This window comes from Triticum urartu, chromosome 3 (assembly GCF_003073215.2).
Source record: "Triticum urartu cultivar G1812 chromosome 3, Tu2.1, whole genome shotgun sequence".
Lineage (NCBI taxonomy): Eukaryota > Viridiplantae > Streptophyta > Magnoliopsida > Poales > Poaceae > Triticum > Triticum urartu.
This window is the reverse complement of record NC_053024.1, coordinates 528,714,608-528,736,726: the sequence shown is the minus strand read 5'-3', so window position 1 is coordinate 528,736,726 and position 22,119 is coordinate 528,714,608. Positions and strand designations below refer to the sequence as shown.

At 46.7% G+C, this 22,119-nt stretch overlaps 2 protein-coding genes across 2 annotated transcripts; both read right to left on the bottom strand.

Moving 5' to 3' along the window:
- Positions 1-6,419: 6,419 nt before the first annotated feature.
- LOC125548631 (heavy metal-associated isoprenylated plant protein 28) lies at positions 6,420-7,447 on the bottom strand. Its single transcript, XM_048712198.1, has 3 exons — positions 7,330-7,447; positions 7,134-7,209; positions 6,420-7,037 (listed from the first exon to the last, which is right to left on the bottom strand). The coding sequence occupies exons 1-3, from the start codon at positions 7,333-7,335 to the stop codon at positions 6,673-6,675; spliced, it is 447 nt and encodes a 148-aa protein (XP_048568155.1). The 5' UTR covers positions 7,336-7,447; the 3' UTR covers positions 6,420-6,672.
- An 11,192-nt stretch (positions 7,448-18,639) lies between these two features.
- Positions 18,640-19,750, bottom strand: LOC125548630 (dof zinc finger protein 5-like). The gene has a single exon (XM_048712197.1). The coding sequence runs from the start codon at positions 19,658-19,660 to the stop codon at positions 19,052-19,054; it is 609 nt and encodes a 202-aa protein (XP_048568154.1). The 5' UTR covers positions 19,661-19,750; the 3' UTR covers positions 18,640-19,051.
- Positions 19,751-22,119: the final 2,369 nt, after the last annotated feature.

Below are 22,119 nucleotides of genomic sequence, written 5' to 3'. Positions count from 1 at the left end.
ACCACGCCGTCGTGCTGACGAAACTCTTCCCTGATACTTTGCTGGATCGGAGTCCGGGGATCGTCATCGAGCTGAACGTGTGCTCGAACTCGGAGGTGCCGTAGTTTCGGTGCTTGATCGGTTGGATCGTGAAGACGTACGACTACTTCCTCTACGTTGTGTCATCGCTTCCGCAGTCGGTCTGCGTGGGTACGTAGACAGCACTCTCCCCTCTCGTTGCTATGCATCACATGATCTTGCGTGTGCGTAGGAAATTTTTTGAAATTACTACGAAACCCAACATCTTAGTGGTTCTTTATTTGCACTCATCAATGGAAATTGTCATAGCTTTGAGAGACTCGTTGATATCATACTTGGGTGGAATAGATCTAAGTTTCAAAGAACAACAAGAGAAATTCTATCCAGGTTCCTAGCCAAATCATCAATCTTACGCAATTTTTCTTCAATCAAAGAATTGAAATTCTTTTGCGAAATCATAAATTATTCAACACTATTCTCGAAATCAGAGGGCATATTATTATAATTTCCATAAGAATTGTTGTAGGAATTACCATAATTATTATAGGAATTACTAGGAAACGGCCTAGGATTAAAATTACCTCTATACGTGTTATTACCAAAATTGTTCCTACCAACAAAATTCACACCCATAGATTCATTATTATTTTCAATCAAACTAGACAAAGGCATATCATTAGGATCAATAGAAGCATTCTTGCTAGCAAATAATTTCATAAGCTCATCCATCTTTCCACTCAAAACATTAATCTCTTCAATCGCATGCACCTTTTTACTAGTGGAAGATCTTTCGGTATGCCATTCAGAATAATTAACCATAATATTATCTAGGAGTTTAGTAGCTTCTCCTAAAGTAATTTCCATAAAAGTACCTCCCGCGGCCGAATCTAAAAGATTTCTAGAAGCAAAATTCAATCTGGCATAAATTTTTTGTATAATCACCCACAAATTCAAACCATGAGTAGGGCAATTTCGTATCATCAATTTCATCCTCTCCCAAGATTGTGCAACATGTTCATGATCAAGTTGCTTAAAATTCATAATATCGTTCCTAAGGGAGATGACCTTAGCGGAAGGAAAATACTTGGAAATAAAAGCATCTTTACACTTATTCCATGAATCAATACTATTTTTAGGCAAAGATGAAAACCAAGTTTTAGCACCATCTCAGAGCGAGAATGGAAATAGCTTCAATTTAACAATATCATTATCCACATCTTTTTTCTTTTACATATCACACAAATCAATGAAATTGTTTAAATGGGTGCAGCATCTTCACTAGGAAGGCCGGAAAATTGATCTTTCATAACAAGATTCAGCAAAGCAGCATTAATTTCACAATATTCCGCATTAGTAGCTGGAGCAATCAGAGTACTAATAAAATCATTATTATTGGTGTTGGAAAATTCACACCATTTGGTATTCTCTTGAGCCATCGTGACAAAGCAAGAAATCCAACACACGAGCACACAAAAAGCAAACGAAGAAGACTAACAAAAGAGGGGCGAAGAAAAGGCAAAATCTTTTCGAAAATCATTTTAGAAGTGGGGAAGAGGAAAACGAGCGGCGAATGGCGAATAATGTAATGCAAGAGATGAGAGTTTATGATGGGTACTTGGTATGGCTTGACTCGGCGTAGATCTCCCCGGCAACGGCGCCAGAAATTCTTCCTGCTACTTCTTTAGCTTGCTTTGGTTTTTCCCTTGAAGAGGAAAGGCCGATGCAGCAAAGTAGATATAAGTATTTCCCTCATTTTGAGAACCAAGGTATCAATCCAGTAGGAGACAATGCACAAGTCACTGAATACCTGCACAAACAAACAACAACTTGCACCCAACGCGATAAAGGGGTTGTCAATCCCTTCACGGTTACTTGCAAAAGTGAGATCTGATATAGATAGATAAATGGTACAATAAATATTTTTGGTATTTTTGGTTTATAGATCGAAAAATAAAAGATTGCAAAATAGTAGATCGGAAACTTATATGATGGAAAATAGACCCGAGGGTCATAGGTTTCACTAGAGGCTTCTCTCATGATAGCAAATAATACAGTGGGTGAACAAATTGCTGCCAAGGAATTGATAGAAAAGCGCAAAGTTATGACGATATCTAAGGCAATGATCATGAATATAGGCATCACGTCCGTGTCAAGTAGACTGAATGATTCTGCATCTACTGCTATTACTCCATACATCAACCGCTATCCAGCATGCATCTAGAGTATTAAGTTCATAAAGAACGGAGTAACGCATTAAGCAAGATGACATGATGTAGAGGTATTAACTCAAGCAATATGATCAAAACCCCATCTTTTTTATCCTCGATGGCAACAATACAATACGTGCCTTGCTGCCCCTACTATCACTAGGAAAGGACACTTCAAGATTGAACCCAAAGCTAAGCATTTCTCCCATTGCAAGAAAAACCAATCTAGTTGGCCAAAGCAAACCGATAGTTCGAAGAGAATTACAAAGATATCAAATCATGCATAAAAGAATTCAGAGGAGATTCAAATAATATTCATAGATAAGCTGATCATAAATCCACAATTCATCGGATCTCGGTAAACACACCGCAAAAGAGTATTACATCGAATAGATCTCCAAGAACATCGAGGAGAACGTGGTATTGAGAATCAAAGAGAGAGAAGAAGCCATCTAGCTACTAGCTATGGATAGACCCGTAGGTCTATGGTAAACTACTCGCGCTTCATCAGAAGGGCAATAGAGTTGATGTAGAAGCCCTTCATGATCGAATCCCCCTCCGGCAGGACGCCGGAAAAGGCCCCTAGATGGGATCTCACGGGTACACAAGGTTGCGGCGGTGGAAAAGTGTTTTCGTGGATGCCTCTATTGGTTTGGGGATATGGGTATATATAGGCGAAAGAATTAGGTCAGGAGGTGCACGAGGGGGCTACAAGGGTGGGAGCGCGCCCTCCGTCCTTGTAGCCGTCTCGTGGCTCCTCCGACTTCATCTCCAAGTCTCCTAGTTGTCTTTTGGTCCAAGAAAAATCATCGCGAATGCTTTATTCCGTTTGGTATCCCTTTTCTACGAAACTCAAAACAAGGAAAAAACAGGAACCGTCACTGGGCTCTAGGTTAATAGGTTAGTCCCAAAAATAATATAAAATGGCATATTAATGCATATAAAACATTCAAAACAGATAATATAATAGCATGGAACAATAAAAAATTATAGCTATGTTGGAGACGTATCAGCGTGGCTGACGCTCATCGTTGCAGCTCCTCCAATCGTCCCCACCTTTGGCCTCGTGTGAAGCAGGAATTGGCTAACATGAGGAAAACATTAGGTACCTACGCCCGGACGGGTCGCCCGGTCACTGTCCGATCATGATTTTTGATCCAGACGCCCCCCTCAAACATCCCTCAAACACCCGGGCTAACTAGCACCCCTCATATCTAGCCCAAATATTGGGCGGATATGGGGGCTCCACGTCGGACTGACAAAGGGGTCCCAGCCGGAAACTCCCTGAAACCCGGCGGTCTGAAGCTCGTCTCCTCCGTTGGACCGGTGGCGCCGCATGGCGCAGCTCTGGCGGGCCGCGTCATGCCCCAGCTATTTAAGTCGTCCAGCGGCACCGAAACCCTACCATCTATCCACATTTTCCTCCTCCTCCTGTCCGTCATCGCCGCCACTTTCCACTCCACGCGTCCACCTAGTAGCCATGCCCCCACGCCGCCAGGTGAGGAGAGAGCCTATTCTAACACCGAAGCGCCGGCTCGAGCTCCTTGAGCAGATCCGGGCTAGGTGCGAAGCCCGAGTCACCGCGGGGCTACCTTAAGATGCAGTGGATCCGGAGGAGGAGGAGGAGGTTGAGGACGAGGAGGAGGATGAGCCGGAGGAGGAGGATGTGGGTGACACCGGTGACGCGGATCTGCAGGCGGAGTAGCAGGCCATCCTCGATTCCCTCTGGTCGGAGTCGGCTGTAGAGGCCAGACGTCATCGCCGGCAGGAGATGGAGGCGCAGAAGGCCGCGGAGGAGACGAAGATGCTGGCTTACATAGATGAGGTCGAGCAGGAGGAGGATGAGCCGGAGGCCTCCTACCCACCTGTCGAGCCGACGCCCGACGCCGTCGTCGTGGACATCTCCAACGTTGAAGACTAGCTAGGGTAGCACGTAGTATGTAGTACGTAGGATTTCTTTGCGTGCAGTGTATGGATCTAGCGGATGAAATATGAGAGAGGCAGATGCAGAGTTGCTAATTTGAGGCATGGCCGGTCACTGTCGGCGAACACGCCCGATCGCGTTCGCGGGCGCTTCAGGGGCCGGATTTGACAAGTCTGGCTATAGATGCTCTAAGATTTAGAAACTATATATCATATGAGCACCTCTGAGATACTCAGTCAATAAATGTTGAGACTTAAGGACCATCACCAAAAAATCTAAAAATCTTACATAGACCCAAAGAATAAGAAAGATAAGGACCCTGATAAGTGTCAAGTGTGTGGCACGAACACATGACAACTCTGAACGTTTTCTATGGCAAGTTTAGTGACGTGAGGATGACAACTTTAGTGACGCAAGGATGGCAACTTTAGTTGTCAAGCATGACAACTTTTCGGATGGCAGGTCTCAATTTTTTAGGGTTTGTTTTTTCTTTTTGGATGGCAACTTTAGTTGCAAAAAAAGTCAGGGCCAGAGTATTTCATGCCACACGTCTAGCACTTCATGGGACTTGAATTCGAATGGACTAGTTTCATCGTTAAAAAGCCTAAGGGCATCTCCAACGGCGACCCGCGAATTTCCTCCCGCATTCATCCACGGAGAGGGGTGGGAGGAGTCCGCGGACATGAAGGCGGTCATGCAACACTGCTCGCATAACTACAAGCCGAACTAACCAGATGAAATTCATGTAAACACGGACGGATTTTCATATAAACCGAAAGAGATTCATGCAAACACGGTGGATTTCGTATAAACATGACGAAATTCATTACATTTCGGACATACTTCAACTAAAAGTGGTGCTTGTCCAACTCTGGAGGTATAATACCCAATCTAAATGATCGTCGATGCCCATTCCCCGTGTCCAGCCATGAGCCCCAAGAACTGAAGCTTTGCTTTCTCCATTTTCGCCTTGGCACTCTACAACTCCGCCTCCGGAGCCCCACGAAGTGAAGTTGTTTGCGTCCACGTCGCCGCCAAGCAGCTAATCGGTCGATGATGTTCAGCCCACCAAGCTTGGCTTCAATGGGAGAGGAGAAGCAGTGACCTTCATGGGACCCGAGCGGCAGCGACCTGCCGTGCACTATAGTTCTTCGTTGTTGGTGGCGCCCGTAGACATGCTGGGTTCATGGTCGTGGTGGCGGGGCGCGGCTGGGGTAGTGTCGGCGATGTCCTCGTCCTCCTCGTTGGTCTTGCCCACACCTGGTCCGCGCCTCATCGAACTCCTTATAGGCGGCCTCCAGTTCCACATGACGCTTGCGGTATCACCATCGGTTGAGGTGGATCTGGCAGGCGGAGCGGTAGGACTTGAGCGGTGCCGCCTGCTCCGCCACGTCCACGTCCGGCATGGTCTCCTTATCGGCGTTGAGCCGCTCCTCCGCTTGCTGGTCTTTGCCAACGGTCATGGTGCAATGCACCTTCGAGGGTGGCGCCAGCAACGAGGACAGCGTTGGCTCGTCCTCGGCCGCGTCCTCCATTGGAGTGTCGTCGGCAGCAATGACGACCATGTCCTTCTTCTGCTACGGTGATAGTTCGTCCTAGATAGCTTTGGAGCGCGAAGAGGCCATGGCGGGAGTGGTGCGGAAGAGGAGAAAAGGACCGGAGGTGGATGAATGTGGCTATGGCCGGGTCTGCAGTTTATATAGCAGGCGAATGGCAATGGTGGGCGGTAGACGGACGGACGGGTGATGCTGAAGTAGGTTCCTCGGCAACCGCGTGTCATTAATGTGGGCGAAAGACAGACGGGTGGACGGACGACCGTGGTGCCATATGAACAAGGAGCAGTCACGTGCACCAGGAAGCGACGCTCTCACGCCGGCGCGAGTGAAAGGTCGCGTCCGCTCTGGCCGGGCATGAATGCGGCACTAACGGTATGGAGCGGTGCTGACTGTTTCGGGCGAGGAAGGGGTTTAGGTGGGCCAAGGCAGTCAGACGCGGGCATGGCAGTGGTCCGGACGCCCGCAAAGCCCCCATGTCTGTCTACCGTTTGCGGGAGAAAATGCGTGCAGACGTTCCTGCAAACCAATACATGTGTGAGTTGGATGACATAATACGTCCGAATATATGCGGATGGTTTAAGGGTCGGTGTTGGAGATGCCCTAACCAGCTGAGCTAGTGCATTCTTGGCAACGGTATGGGTGGACGGTGAGTTGGATGATATGCTCACCGCGTGGTTATTGCACAGGGAATAAACTATGGGAGCAAAGAATATTACATTGTTGTACCACCAATCCGCGCTGAAGTTGCTTGTATAGTGGCACGCCACAGGAACAGCAGCATATTGTTCCGTTCGGACGTAGGGTGCCACTCAGATGGCTACTCAGTATGTCCTAAATTTTAAGATTATTTGAGAGCGATCGTTGTATCTGTTGGCGATTTTTTTCAGCAAAGTGTACTTAATTTACAGAGATAGAAAGAAGAAGATTTAATCATAGAGTAAAACCCATCCATATGAGATCGCGTGGATCACATTATGGAGCAGCCTCCGGTGTTCTCGTCGCTGAAGTAATCGGTGGCCCTGGTGCCGCCGACGACGGCGGAGTTGGCGCCGTAGAGGCGCGAGTCGTCGTATCCGTGCTTGTAGTAGTTGTACGAGGACGTGGGCCCCGAGGCGTGGGTCGCGTACATCTGGGCCCCGCCCGGGTGGTACTGGTGCTGCTGCGCGAGGAGGTTGACGGCGCCGCCGGCGCCCGCGCCGGCGATGAAGGGGGTCGGCCAGAGCACCGCGCGCTTTCCCGTCCTCCTCACCGTCTTGAGCACCTTCTTCTGGTCCACGTCCCCGCTCACCGTCACCTTCTGCATCTCCATGTCGATCTCCACCGCGTCCACTCCTGTAAACCGGACCAGATCAGATCACTGTCATCTGAATGCGTTCAGCACGTATCTGTTCATAATCTCAGATAGAAAGATTGTGGTACGCTACGTACCTTCTAACCTCTCGACTGCCTTCCTTATCTTCTTCTCGCACCCGGCGCAGCACATATGCACGCACATCTCCACGATCTGGCAGGTGATGGACCAAAGCAGCATCATGACATCAGACACAAAATGGCCAAATGATAAACCAGTAATACTTTCCCTAGATACCAAATCATTTGTGAGAGGGGAGATTGGGTTACTTACCGTCATATTGCTTGGCAAGCTCTGCGTTCGGTCCCTCGACGGCTTGGGGTTGGGGAGTTCTTCGACGTTCGGGTGAACCCGTGAGGCGTTGACAAATGTACTAAGAGGAGCTAGCTGAGCTGCGTGTCAACTGTCAAGTTGCGTATCCGTTGTCCCACTATATATGCACGCGCTCCGTTCGCATGTGGTGTGCCCGTGAAGCATGGGCACGGCGGTCGAGCTGCGAGGTCGGCAGAGAGAGAGAGAGAGAGGGGGGCGAAGACTTGATTTCACGTGCAACTGCAAACTGCACCGACTACTTCGTTCTCCCTCCACATTCAGCGCTATAGAAAACGCCATTCGAAGCTGGCGGAGATGGGAACCGCAAGCAACCACTGGCGTGTGGTATCCCGAGGCTCTCCTCCTCGGTGCCGCGTTTCGTCCGAGTGAAGAACGGCGGGAAAGGGGGCGGGCCGCGTGATCCGCAGGCCTGATTGATTGGCCGTTCAACAATTCAGCTCAACGCCCCCTGGATCGACGGCATGCGGAGGCAGCACGTCTCGCTAGTGAGGGCTGTGGCTCGGTGAGTGGCTGCCGCCGACGGCGGTGGATACTGTCCCTTCCTTCGGTGCCAACGACAGCGAAGTCTGGGGCCTTTCAAAAAGGCCACTGCTAGGCGCCGGTGCGCCAGCCCAAATTTGGGCCGGTCGCATCGTGCCCCACGATGCGTGCGCCCCAGGCCGCATGATTCAGCGCCTCCTCTCCCCCCGCATCATCCTTTCCTTCTTCCTCAGGGCTTTCTTCTTCTCCCGCATCGTCAAATCAGAAAGAAAAGAAGCGGCAGCCGCGCATCAGAGAGGAAAAGTTGCGGCGAGCGCCGGCGCCCCTCGTCGTATTTCCCTCACCGGAGATCAGAGTGCCGCCGCACACTCAGGATCGCCGGCATCGCAGACCCGCCATGGCTCCTAGGGCACGCCATGGCATGGTCCTCAAGCTCCCGAAGCCGTGCGACCTGGCTGCGTCCGGGGATGCTGGAATCGTCCCGTCCCGGTGCTATGACCCACGAGCACCCAACCCCCCAGCTACTACGGCGCACCCTGACGATGGTGTTGCAAACAACACCAGGGGATGCTTCAACCGCTTGAAAAAAAGCTTCGAATGACATCAGAAAAAGCTCCAACCATGAAAAAAACGTACAACCGGCTTAGAAGAAAAAGATTCAGACATGGAAAAATGCTTCATCCGGCGTCAAGAAAAGCTTCACCCGGTGTAAAAAAATGTTTCGATCGGAATGGGAAAAAGCTCCCCCCCCCCCCCCTACAACGGCGCACCCCGACGGTGGTGTTGCAAACAACACCAGGGGATGCTTCAACCGCTTGAAAAAAAAAAGCTTCAAATGGCATCGGAAAAAGCTTCAACCATGAAAAAAGCTACAGCCGGCTTAGAAGAAAAAGCTTCAGACATGAAAAAATGCTTCAACCGGCGTCAAGAAAAGCTTCAACCAGTGTAAAAAAATATTTCGATCGGAATGGGAAAAGGCTTCAACCATGGCAGAAAAGCTTCATCCGGTGTGGAAAAAAGCTTCAATCGGTGTGGAAAAAAGCTTCTGCCATGAAACTTTAAAAAACGAGCGTTGATGAGAGCTACGGGGCGACGGCAAAAGCTGCAACGAGCATTGACGAGAGCTACAAGCGGGTATGGAAAAAGCTTCAACGTTTGCAGCTATGGCGTGGTCGGTTGTAGCTCCGGCGTGGCCAGGTCCGGCGAGGCAAGCAGAGCTCGGGTGGCACGGATCCGTGCAGACCTGGCCGAGGGCGGACGGATCGGCTGATTCCCGTGGTCGCGGCGCCCTGGGACAGCGATGGTAGACCATGACGGGGGCCTGAGAAAAGAAGCAGAGAAGGAGCGAGGAAGGAAGAAGAAAAAAGAAGGAAGGAGAAGAATAGGAGGGAGTCTGCGTGCGGGCCCTTTGACCGCGTGACGCGTATGTGGACGCGTGACCGACCGAGCGTTCGGCAGGCGCGCCGTTCCCAAACGCTTCCCTTTCAAAAACAAGAAGCGGCTGGACCGTTGACTCTCTACTGGATGTCAAGTACTACTCCGTCAAATATTTCAGGGATTTTCTAACAAGTGATGCGCTGCATGTGCGCCACTTGTCGCAATATGAGAGTTTTTCTTTTTTTTCGTAGTTCTGTTTATTCAAAATATTTTATCTCTTAAACCATGCGTCCAAAAAAACAGAAAACGTGTTTTTTTTTGTTTTCGAGAGGCACGGCCATGACTCTCGCGAAAGCAAAACCGTGCCTCTCGCGGAAGAAAAAAAAACAGAAAACACGTTTTTTTCATTTCTGAGAAGAACGGCCATGACTCTCGCGGAAACAAAACCGTGTCTCTCGTGAAAGAAAAAAAAGAAAACGCATTTTTCGCGTAAAAACAATTTTCGAATATATTTTTGTTTCAGAAGGTAAGGAAGACCAGTGGAAAACTGAAACGTCGAATTTTTTTGTTTCTAAATGTTTTGGAGAAATTGTGAAGAAATTGTGAAAACTTCATATTTTTCAGACGTCATATTTCTTCTCGGTGGAAAACTGAAGACCGGTGAAAACTTCATATTTTTAGAATTACAAACAAAATTCGAAACAATATAAAATGAAATGAAAAATGAAACTAAAATTAGAGAATATTAGAAAAGAAACAACAACAAAAAACTAGAATTGAGCCGCACCAAACATCCTAGAAGTTTCTTAAAACCGGAAAACCAAAACTGGAACGCTCGCAAAACCGTAAACAAATATTTGCTAACTGGGCTGGCCCATCTCCTGCTCGGGCGCTCCTTTTCCCATGCCATTGGTCGACAATTCGCCGCAGCAAGTGACAAATAGGAACGGAAATTTTTGTTGTTGCCACTCTAGATTTGCTCATTTTTCTTATGCCACTCTAGATTTTAACATTTCACTTCTGCCACTCTTAGCTTTTGACAATTATCACAATTGTCATTCTGTGGCAAAAGAAAAATAATTTCATTTCATTTTTGCCACTCTTAGCTTTTCACAATTATCATAATTGCCACTCTGAAAATTTTGCTTTTGCCACGGGAGTGGCAATTGTGATAATTGTCAAAAAACTAAGAGTGGCAAAAGTGAAATGTCAAAATCTAGAGTGGCATAAGAAAAATTGGCAAAATCTAGAGTGGCAAAAACAAAATTTTCCCAAATAGGAAACACCAATTTTTTACGCATGTCTTGTCTGAAAAAGTACTGTGAATCGAACAATGGATTGAGACTTCATACAATTGTGTGGACCAGCCCATGTAGGTTTTATTCCCTTTTTAAAAAACTTAGAACTTTACAATCAAGAAAAAGTATGTGTTTGAAAAGATATTCACAAATTTTAAGAATGATCATGAATTTGAAAATTCTTGAATACTAAAAATTATTCAAGATTTCTTTAAAAAATCATGAATAATAAAATTCCTCTTAATTGTTTTTGACATTTAAGAACATTAGACAAATCTAAAAATAGTCACAACTTTCAAAAGAATAACATGGGATAAGTGAGAAAAATTTAAAAACTCTCGACAAAAAAACCTAATAATGGATAAAAGAAATAAATTAGAAAAGAAAAAAGTGACATAAGAATCACCACACTGAAAAACCCAGAGGAAAAATATTGCTACTTGGGCAGGCCCATGCGGCGTTGCAACTGTGCGCCTTTTGTGTGTAGAATAGGATTTTCCCCAGTGGTTCTTAAATGTGCTCGTTTAGATGCGACCCAATAAAGAAATAGGCACACCACATAATTTTAATTTTGTATTTCACTACTTCTGTATGTCTAGCTGAAAAAGCAAAGTAAAAAAAATAGGTGTTGTAAAAAAGCAGGTTTGTATAAAATCTTCATTAATTTTAGGAAGTATTGATGTACTTTGAAGTGAAAAAGGTGTTAATGTGTTGCAAGATAAGAAAAATCAGTTTGCACATATAAAATTAAATGTCCGCTTCTTATTAAATATATATTGTGTATAAAACAAAGGTTCATACATCTCGAATATATGTTCATGTTGTGAAAATAGAATATTCACATGTTCAAAAAAGTGTTCATGTATATCACACAAAGCATTCGCAGTTTACCCAAGAGAACTGAGAAAATAAAGAAAGCTGAAAAAATGAAGAAGAAAGGAGTGTTGTCATCCCGGGCCATGTGGGGATGCGCTCGGGCGATTTGATATTTATTCCCCTTAATAAATGGTATACAGTGTTTGGGGGCTTTAGATCGTTGATCATGTTGTAGAAATCGATAGTTTCTCGTATTGAGGGCCTAAATGACTATTAACTAAGAGATCTAGGAAAAAACATGATTAGGTTTGGGCCACATAATTTTTGTTCCGTTGCTATTTTGATAGTGGAACCTGGCTTCCCTTATCCAATCTATGAAAATTTAAAAGAAGGAAACCACGATTAGATACCAAAAAGAAACATGAAAACAACCCATTTACGAGTTTTAAATTCGATGAAGGGAGGGGGGAGAGTGGAGAGGCAAAAAAAACTAGTCATTGGCGAGTGTTTCCGTCTGCCCCTCACCTTGGTTTGCCTATTCATATCAAGAGGCGAGTGAACTATAGATCAACGTTTGACATTCTTTAAATTCCTTCTACCGCTCACCAAGCGTGTCCATGATGGCTGATGTGGTCATCATCAAAGAGCCTATGGTGTTCTGGCCTCGAGGATTAGCCAACTTCCAATGGATTATCGTACAACGCTTTGGAACATCTTGGAAGTAGTTGTGGTGAAGATGATTTGAGCCTATTTTCGTTCGTGGTTCTCTTGCTTTCTTTTATGCCCCCACTACTCCAAAGAACTATCGCTATTCCGTAGCCGTTAGGACTCCAAGTGTAGAGGCTTCTAGTAAATGGTAACTTTCCCTTGGTGAATAAAATAAAGCATCAATTCGTAGAGGTGATATACAAGCCTCCCTCTAGTAGCATTGCAAGAGAATAAAGAACCTACTTGTGTTCCCAACACTTCTAGTGAGGTTGTTAATCTCACTAGCTTTGTTAGTTACAATATGTAATTATGTGATAATGTGGTTGCAAGTGCTTTTGTATTTTTGGAATAAATAAATACTAAAAATAAATGTGCACATAAATGAGATTTTGAGTGTTTTATTGCGAGTAAATTGGAATGGGTTCATAGGTTCACTAGTTGCATCTCTCATGACAATGATGAGACATAAATACTAGCATAGGCATGTGTAATGATCAATTGAGTACCTTCGATCCAATTTTGGATGTACATATATCCTTCTTCCCTAGAGACCCTAGGATTTATCGAATCCTGGAAGTACATTAAGCTTTGCAAGGGAATATCTGCAAGCTCTTGTTACTTAAATCATTCTAGTTCCATAAACCAATAACTATCATAGAGGTTGTTGTTGGGAAACATAGTAGGAAACAGAAAAAAAAAAGTTCCTATGTACAAGCCCAGGATCACTATGAAGATGCAACAGATTTTTAGATCTAATCTTTATCAAGTAACACACGGTGAGAAGAGTTGGTGCAGATCATCAGCGCAGATTCGTGCAGTTAGGATTTACATCCTCCCAACCATGATAATTTTATCCCTCGAACTAGGATCACACGGATGTTCCCTCTGCCGGTATCCATGCATACGATATCAATAATTCAATAGAGAAAACTTATTGATTAGTTCCAAGGAGGTTGTGGTTGCTCTGGTTAGAGCATCTCCATGAGATGATGTAAAAGTTGATGCGGGGCACTAGAAATTTTTCTACCATAATAGATGACATAAAACAGGTGCCCAAAAAATTTGGCCTTCTCCTTTTTTACTTCACATTTGCATACGTATTGAAACAGAACATGACATGATAATTAAAACTTTACGAGATCACAACACACATAATCAAAAAATATCAAATTCAAGTTTAGTCATCCACATATCAAGTTCAAATTCAAACGCACATGAAGTCGTCAAGCAAGGTTCTACACGTACATGAAATTGTCATGGATGCTTCTCGACTTGATGAAGACGCTTTGAGCATGTGAGACAAGAGCGTGCATGTGGTGTTTGAGCTGGGTGGCAAGGATCTTGGCAATAATCTTGGCCACCGTCATGATGAGGCTAATAGACCTGCACCTCCTCCACAAAGATGGGGGGCCCAAGTGGACCCCTAATGATAAAATCCGGTGTTTGCATCTTCATTTTCAAATAAATCTCTGATACGTACAGATGTTACCGACGACAAATTTTGTCAATGTAGCATGCTTTTGCTATATTAAAGTTATTGTAGAATTGTTTGGGTACAATCTTTTGCTCTTGAAAGTTAAAGATATCTTTGCTGCATATATAGTTGACATTGTGTCTATATTTACAACTAAAACAACGCAATAAATTGCTCGTCTGCTTCTAGTGCTACACATTCCGATTCAAAATGTACGAAGTGCCAATACAGCCCCAAGCTATATTTCCCTATTTGGCACGCTCTTACTGTACACATGTGATGAAATTGCGGACAACACGTAGAACGGATTGTTTGTGTGTTACACATGATACACATAACAGAGCACAAGAGAGAGAGAGAGAGAGATGAACTATAGTAGGTCACCTTAACTAGTATCAAAGTATTTATTGGCGTCGCCTCCACCTCTTCCCTCGGTTTTTTCTCCCCACACCTCCTCCTTTTTTGGCAATTTTTACTATTGAAGGCGATTTGGTAGGGTGGCCTCCATCTCATCCTCTAGTTTTTTCCTCCCCAAACTCCCCCCTTTATATTTTTTTGTTTTTTGGTAATCTCAGCAGATGCCGCACATGATAAAAATCAACATAAATAGAGTAACTAGAAATAATAATAAAAAACGATACTTTTTAAAACCACGTCATGCATTAACTTAATCAAATCACATAAAATCAATTCTTATCAGAATCTCAACAAAACCAAAACTTTCTCTGTCTTTCCCTTCTCATGCCTAAATCAAATTAAATCTTATCAAAACCTCGACTAAATCAAAACTTTCCTTGTCTTCTCCTAGCTTTACTCAAATAAAATTAAATCTTATCAAAATCTAGAACATGGTGACGGTATGGTATACAGTGGACTAAATTGATGTTGAGCCACTAAAGCCCTCTTTGATCCGCAGGATTCTAAAAGCGTGGGAATAGAAAAAACATAGGATTGGAATGTCATGCTCATCCCAATCGTGCACAATTTTAAGTTGTTTGATTGCATCATAGAAAAAACAAAGGTTTTTTTTCAAAAAGATTTCAGCGGATGCTAGAAATTCTATGGAAAGTAGTAAAAAAACATCTTGATGAAAAAATCTTATAGGATTCAATCTTGTGAATCAAACAATCAAGATAGGAAAAAAAATTCTAAGGATTTCAATCATTTTAAAATCCCTATGAAAATTCTTTAAATCAGAGGAGTCCTGCCAAATATTTACGCCCCAGCCGCAAAAGCAGGGGAAATAGCAAGTCAGGAATTAAATTTGGGCTCGGGAGTTGTGAGCGGCCGCTGACGCACACCGGGACACCACGGGGCTTCAAAGTTCAAACATTGAACAGCCCCTTCCCTTCTTCCCCTTTTGACCGCCACCAGTACCGCCCTGCCTGCTTTCCAGCTTTTAGTAGATGTCAGACTCTGATCCAGTTTGGCCAGTTTGACGTCTGCCTAGCCCTGACCCATACGGTGCTCGTTTGCCTCCCCGCTTACTCAAACGGAAACCATGTTCCGATGGATACAACGTATTCCCAGCCCCAGTCCCACCCATAAAGCTACGACTGTTGGAAACGTACGTAGAATAAAGCACAGGGATAAAGCTACTGCCTTGTGGGCGAAGCTAATCCGAACATATCAAATAATCTTATCTAGGTAAGCAGAAAGATGGCTTGTTGAATGCTAAGAATGATGATACTAGAGCACAAGCAATTTCTGCGGCAGTTTCGAGCTACCTTCCAAAAGGGGCGGGGGAAAGTGAAACCTCTCATGCTTATACATCTCTCCGGTCTTAGACCCTGTGTGTTTCAAGGGACTTATTGCTTTTGGGACTTATTTAAGTCTCTATAAGTTCCATCTAAACCAAACAGGAGGGATTTATAGGGACTTAAAGTGATGATATGGGACTTATCAAAAAAGACTCTCAGGAAAGAGCTTATTGGGACTTATCCATCGATTCCCCTGCCCCGCATCGCTCCTGCCCCCCTTCGCTCCTTCCGCCGCCGCCCCCAGCACCCAAAATCGCCGCCGCCCCAGTACCCAGAAGCGCCGCCGCCATGGCCGACGATGAGGAGGACCGGATCCCCTTCTCGTCTCAGTTCCACGTGCATCATCAGGCATCGCAGGGCTCATCCGCTGGGGGAAATCTCGGGAGGGGAATGGGATTCTTGGATCTCAACCACAACGTCGACGACTTCCCGGAGTTGGGCTCGTACCAGCAACTCCTCTTCGACCAGTCCGCCGGCCATGGTCTTCCTCCTACTGGACCTGGTCGTGGGAGGCCCGTGTCCCATGAACAAGGGTTATGTGAACAAGTGTTTTATCAACTTATAAGTCCCTGCAAACAAACAGGTAGAGACTCGGGACTTATAAGTCTCTGTAAACAAATAGGTATGGATTTATGACTTATAAGTTGGGACTTAAAAAAGTCCTATAACTTATGAAACAAACAGGGCCTTAACTTATGGTTTTGCTATCTTCTTTTGAGTTCCACGGCCGATCCCCTTGCCGGCCGGCCGCCGTCGGTACCAGTCGAAAGAAACACAGACCTTTATTATATCCCGTGCCCATGTCCTTCCTGCGCTAATAAACACCCAACACCACAAGGTACTACTAGATCCAGTGAGCAGTGCCTGACCTCAAACAAATTCTGTTAAAAAAGTACTCCTACTAGTAGCAAAATCCTGCTAACCACAAGCGAATAAAACTCTCAGACATTTCGACGGCAGACTCCACCCCACCCCACCCCATCCCATCCCATCGCACACACGATGAGTTCAACGTCGCATCCATAATTAACGCGTGTAGCCGCTAAACGACGGTACTATCTTTAGTTGGCCAAAGAGAAATTGAAGCCTGATGTTACCTGAGAGGCGCGCATCAATGTAACTGTAACCGGACGTAGCCATCGGCGCCACCATGGTCCATGGCTTTCCTGAAACCTACGTGCATCCTCTTTCTGGGCTCCTTCTCTCCACCTTAATTGTGGAGCGGAAAGCAACCCCGGCATGGCCCCCCGGCCGGGTTAGCTCGCTGCCACTGCGCTTCATTAATGAGCGACGCTCGCCATTGATTCCTCATAGTATCCGCGCTCATTTCCGCTGGAGCTCTGGAGCAGCAAATTGCAAAAGCGACGCGTGGCTCCGTTCCGTGTCACGGGCGGGCACCGCGCCGGCCGCCGGCGTGCATGTCGGCCGGAGGACGCAGCCGGCTCGGTCGGCCTCGCTTGTGCTCTTCTTTTGGCTGGGCCGCCGATGAGAAACGGAAAGGGATAAACATGCCGCATGGTCTACACTTCCGAAAGCAGCCGAGCTGACGTTTTGCTGGGCGGGCGGGCGCGGGGGAGAAGGCGGCGGAGGCGAACGGATTATGTTGGACTGTTGGGCCGGTGAAGCTCACCGCCCGCCTCGCCAACCTTTCTGCAGGCCCTTTACTGCGGGAAAGGAAGGAAAGAGGAAAAGCGCAGCTGCTGGCGCACTTTTGGGTTGGCCGTCTGTCACCTTTTGGCAGCGCGGCAGAGCACGTGTAGCTTGCAGGATCATCGCTCCTTGCTCGCCGCCGCTGCTTCTTTTTTTCCTTTTTCTTTTCCTATTAAACGATGCTCTGGGCCAGGTCTCCTCATGCTCTGTTCCTTTTCGTCTTTCTCCCGTCTTTGCAGTGGCAGGCATCTCTTCTCTCTTTTTTCCTCCAAGTACCGATAGCCTTTTACAGTGCATAGTGTGCACAACTGAGAGACTGGTACGCACACGTGACCACAACGTATACTGGCTTTTGGGAGTAGTGCTGCCGCTGGGTACGGGCGTTGGGGGCCTGTAGTTGTCGCGTCGCACGTATGGCAGCTCGCTCCATCCACGTCACCACTGGAAGAGCTCTTCTTTCCGCGAGGCCCCAGCGAGCGAGCGGGAGATGGGCGCGTCGCCATTTATTCGTGGGAGGGAACATGATGATGGCCTGCTCCAAAACCATACCATTCCATTGATTAGCCGCTGTTATTACAATGAAGCTGAAAGCCCAGAGCCAGAGCCAGAGCCAGAGCCAGAGAGAGGTCCCTCCGCTGTGGTTAGGTTAGCCATCTATGTTAGTATGTTACTACACCACACACGTCAGTAGCTCTGGCACTGCAGCGAAAAGGTCCCAATGCGGACGACCCAGCAACGCGAGAAGCGAGTGAAAAAAACGGAGCCAAACGCCTACATAAAGTAGTAACTTTGCGAGCAATAAAAGGCAGTTGCGAAAGCTGGGTGGGGGCTGAACTGTGGTTCAAAGGCGAGGGCGGCCCACCCTCGCTCATTGACCCTGACAAGCTGACGGTTGGAATAATTATCTCCTCCGGCTCCGGCTCCCGGTCCTTTTAGGAAAGGAAAAGCTGCCTTTATCTTTTTTCCCCAGTGCATTGATGAGGGCCAGTAATAAGTCACCAGTCAGGTGCCTGCCCATCTCCATCTCCATCCACGCCCCGCCTTTCTCTTCCCCTTTGCGACGAAACTTCCCAAAAGGATGGCGGTGAAAAGCGCCTGCCGGGCTTACCGAAATGCAAATGTGGGAGCAACCGCTTTGGTCCTCCGCGGGAACCAGGCTACAGCGCCGCCCACGCACGCATGCGTGGGGATTATTATCTAAACCAGCTTCGCAAGTAGTACGTACTGCTACGGTAATTAATCAATTCATCCATTGCGGGAGTGATATTACACTGGCGCAAGTACTACTACTTGCGCGAGCTATATAGCTAGCAACAGGTTCTTGCTGTACGGCTTCCGTCCAGTTAATACTCCTTCCAGGCCACAGGCAGCACAATATGACGCCATCCGTGCGAGTGCCACGATTATGTGAGAGTACATGCAGCACTGAGTGGTAGAGTACATTTCTGCAAGTACAATCACCACAGATTTAGATTCACTACTGCAATCACTTTCACTTCACCGGCTAAGAAAGATAATACTAGTAGAACTTGGCCGTCGTCATCCTTTGGGGCTCTGGGCGAGGTGATGATGATTGATGAGCGCCCACTTCCACTTCCGAGACAGAGATGGATGCGGACACTCATCGGAGTCACGAAAGCTTACGCATGCTCCTCATTCATACTACACACACAATGGGAATGGGACATGTTTCTGGCAACTTGCTGCTGCTGCTAGCGCGCAACCTGATCTGTTCCATTTTACATTACACAGGCACAGGCGACGCAAACCTGACGGACCAACCCAAGAAGAAGAAGAAACAAGTGCAAGCAAACTGCTAGGAATACTGCTACAGTAGGAGTAGTAAGGAATTAACAACAAGAGGGAGGGAAGCTAGCATATCAAAGGGAAGAAGGAGGAAAAGAAAAGTGAAGGGACATTCCAATTCTCCTCCTTTTTCCATGTCTTGTGCGAGTGAGCCTTCACGTACAAGCCAGCCGGCCTTCCCGTCACATTAGAGGATTCTGCGGGTCAAACCGAACTCTATCCGAACCCTCGTCTTCCGGGCGGCCGGTTGGGCCAAGGACGAGCCGATCAATGGTTGTGTCGGCGGGATGGGATCAGAACCGGCGATCCGGGCCGAGCTGCCACCGGTCGGCGTACACCGGCGGTGGGGAGGTGGGGGAGGAGGAGGGGCTGGGGAAGCCGAGGACGAAGCCGGCGGCGGCGCGGTGGTGGTGGTGGTGGCCGGCGACGGTGGCGATGGGGCCGAGCGGGCGGTTCTTGCGGCGGCCGGCGCCGATGGGCACGTTGCGGAGCGCGCCGCCGGCCGTCCAGTAGCGGTGGCAGGCCTTGCAGAAGTGGCGCGGCTGGTTCACGTTGTAGTTGTTGAAGTAGCAGAACTTGGTCTCCCGGCTCCGGCACCGCGGGCACGGCAGCGGCGCCGCGGCCGCGCGCGCCTCCGCCGACTCCTGCAGCTGCGTCCGCCGCGACGCCTCCGCCCCCTGCTGCTGCTGCTGATGCTGCGACGAGTCCGTGTCCGCCGCCTCCCGCTTGACCGCCGTCGTCGTCCGGTCCGTCTCGCCGTGCAGCCGCCGCTCCTCGTCCTGCGCGGCGAACGCGGGCGACGGCGACGCCTGGGTCCCCTCGACGCACTGCGTGATGACCTTGCCGAAGAGCTTGAAGCCGCCGCCGGCCCCGGCGGGTGCCATCTCGACGTGGGAGAGCATGCGACGGGAGGGAGGGAGGAGTGGAGAGTGGAGGACAGGGAGAGAGCGGGCAGCGGAGGCAGAGCGATGTGGAAGAAAGGGGTCGGTCGCTGCTACTTAAATGCATCCCAGCAGCAGCTGATGGATGGATGGATGGATGGATAGGTCACTCATCACAGCAGAGAGTGAGTAAAGCGTCGCGTACGTGGGTTGGACCGCAAGAGCAAAAGGCCAAATATGTTACGCGCACAGCACGCACGCACGCACGCACATCGGGTTCTCTTGCGTCCGTATGCTTTTAGAGCATTACTAGTAGAACCCTTAAATCCTGAAATTCTTACTAGCGTTTTAAGAGTTCAAAAATGATTTTTTTATGCATTTTTATGGGTTGAAAAACAGAGGTAAAGATTAGAACTCTCAAACCCGATTCTTATAACGAAATATTCCCATGAACAATGTTGTTGTTGCACGCTGGAGGTCGACGGGGCGGCCGCCGGCGACGGGGGCGACTAGCAGCGGCGGTCGCGGACGTGGACGCGGGAGTTGGGAGGATTTTTTTCCTCCCGCGCGAGTATAACCGCCAAATGAGGGTTGGGGTAGGTTTTGCTTCCCAACCCTTACTTTTGAGGATTAGGAGAAAGTTTGAGGGTTGGACCTTTAAAAAAATTTAAGGGTTTGAAGGTTAAGGGGTTCTAGTCTATAGCTTTTTTCTGATGAAACTGTAAAAAACCAGTTATTTTTAGGAATTTAAGGATTTGAAGGCTCTACTAGTAATGTTCTTAGAGCGGCTGGGTTTGCGGGTGGGTCGATTTTGATTTGCATGTGGAGTTTGCGGTTCGAGGGGAATCTCCGGGTTATATAAATCTTGTAGAGCCTTGCTGTTGTAGTTGTTGTAGAGCGGGATGTGGGATTGGGAGGTCAGCTCTCCTCCGTCGCATGGTGGGGTGGACCTGGAGTTTTGTTGCGGGAAAACGAAGGGATGGGGGCGCTCCCTCCGAGTGCGTGGCCGCCTTGGTTTCTTCCGCGGTGTGGATTCGCGTGTATTTTGCGCCTTTATGCTCTGTGTTTCCCTGTTGCCCCATCCGTCCTGCTGCAAGAACCGATGATGGATCTAAGGCTGGTTGTAATGGAGAGTATCATATAGTAATATCATGCATATGATATTAGTGTATGATACTATCTTTCTAATGTATAGTATCATATATTAGTATCATGTAATACTTTATTTATTGCCATGCATGACACAAAGTAACATAATATTTATCATGATACGGTATCATAATATGATACTCCATCATCTCTTTCTTCATTTAATGCTATGACACCTCATCAAAATTGCCTAGTTGGCATGCATGATACTACTCCCTCGTTCCATCTATATAGGGCCTAATGCGTTTTTCGAGGCTAACTTTGACCAAATGTTAGAGCAATAATATATGACATGCAACTTACACAGAGCACATCATCAAATTCGTATGTGAAAGGAGCTTTCAATGATATAATTTTCACATTATGCATGTCATGTAGTATTGATTTTATCAATAGTCAAATGCCGTCTTGAAAAACGCATTAGGCCCTATATAGATGAAAGGAGGGAGTAGCTATGATACTACCATTACGACCAGCCTAAGACTACTCACAGTGGAAGTAATATAGATAGTAACATCACACATATTTAGGGGGTGTTTGGTTCCAGAAACTTTTTTTGTGTTGGGACTAGAAAAAGTATTTAGCAAACCAAACAGGATGAGACTTTTTTAGGACTTTTTGCTAAAAGTCTTTAGAAGCATCTCCTTGGGAGTCTTTTTTAAAAAGTCCTAGGGACTTAGAAAAAGTCTTAAGACTAGAGAACCAAACACCATCTTAAATAAAATAGATAATGTAGTAAACAATAAATGAAAAAAGAAAGGAAAGTGATAACATAGCTGAAGGCAAGATGAGTCTATAGCCTAATAAATTAAGTGTTGCATGTTACTCCCTCCGGTCCTTTTAGTTCGCATATAAGATTTCACTGAGTCAAGCCCTGTAAAGTTTGACCAGCTTTATAGAAAAAAGTGTTAACATTCACAATCTGAAATCAATACCACTAGATGTGTCATAACTTAAAGTTTCATATTATATAACTTTAGCATGACAGATGTTGATATTTTTTCATATAAATACGATCAAACTTTGTGAAGTTTGACTTCAGAGAATTCTAATATACAGAGTAAAAAGGACTGGAGGGAGTACTACACATATGTTACTCCCCACTATAGATATATAGAGGTAGTAACATAGACTAGCTAGTAACATTCTATGTTACCACCCATTGTGGCTAATCTAAGACCTCTTCCAATGGATAGGTGCTTAGGCCCTTTCAGTGCTCCACCGTGGACAGGTGCTAAGCATGTCACATAAGCAAAAAATAACATGGCACATCAATTGAGGAGGAGAGAGAGCACTTTGGTGATCCCAAGAAGAACCAATGCCAAGCGCGT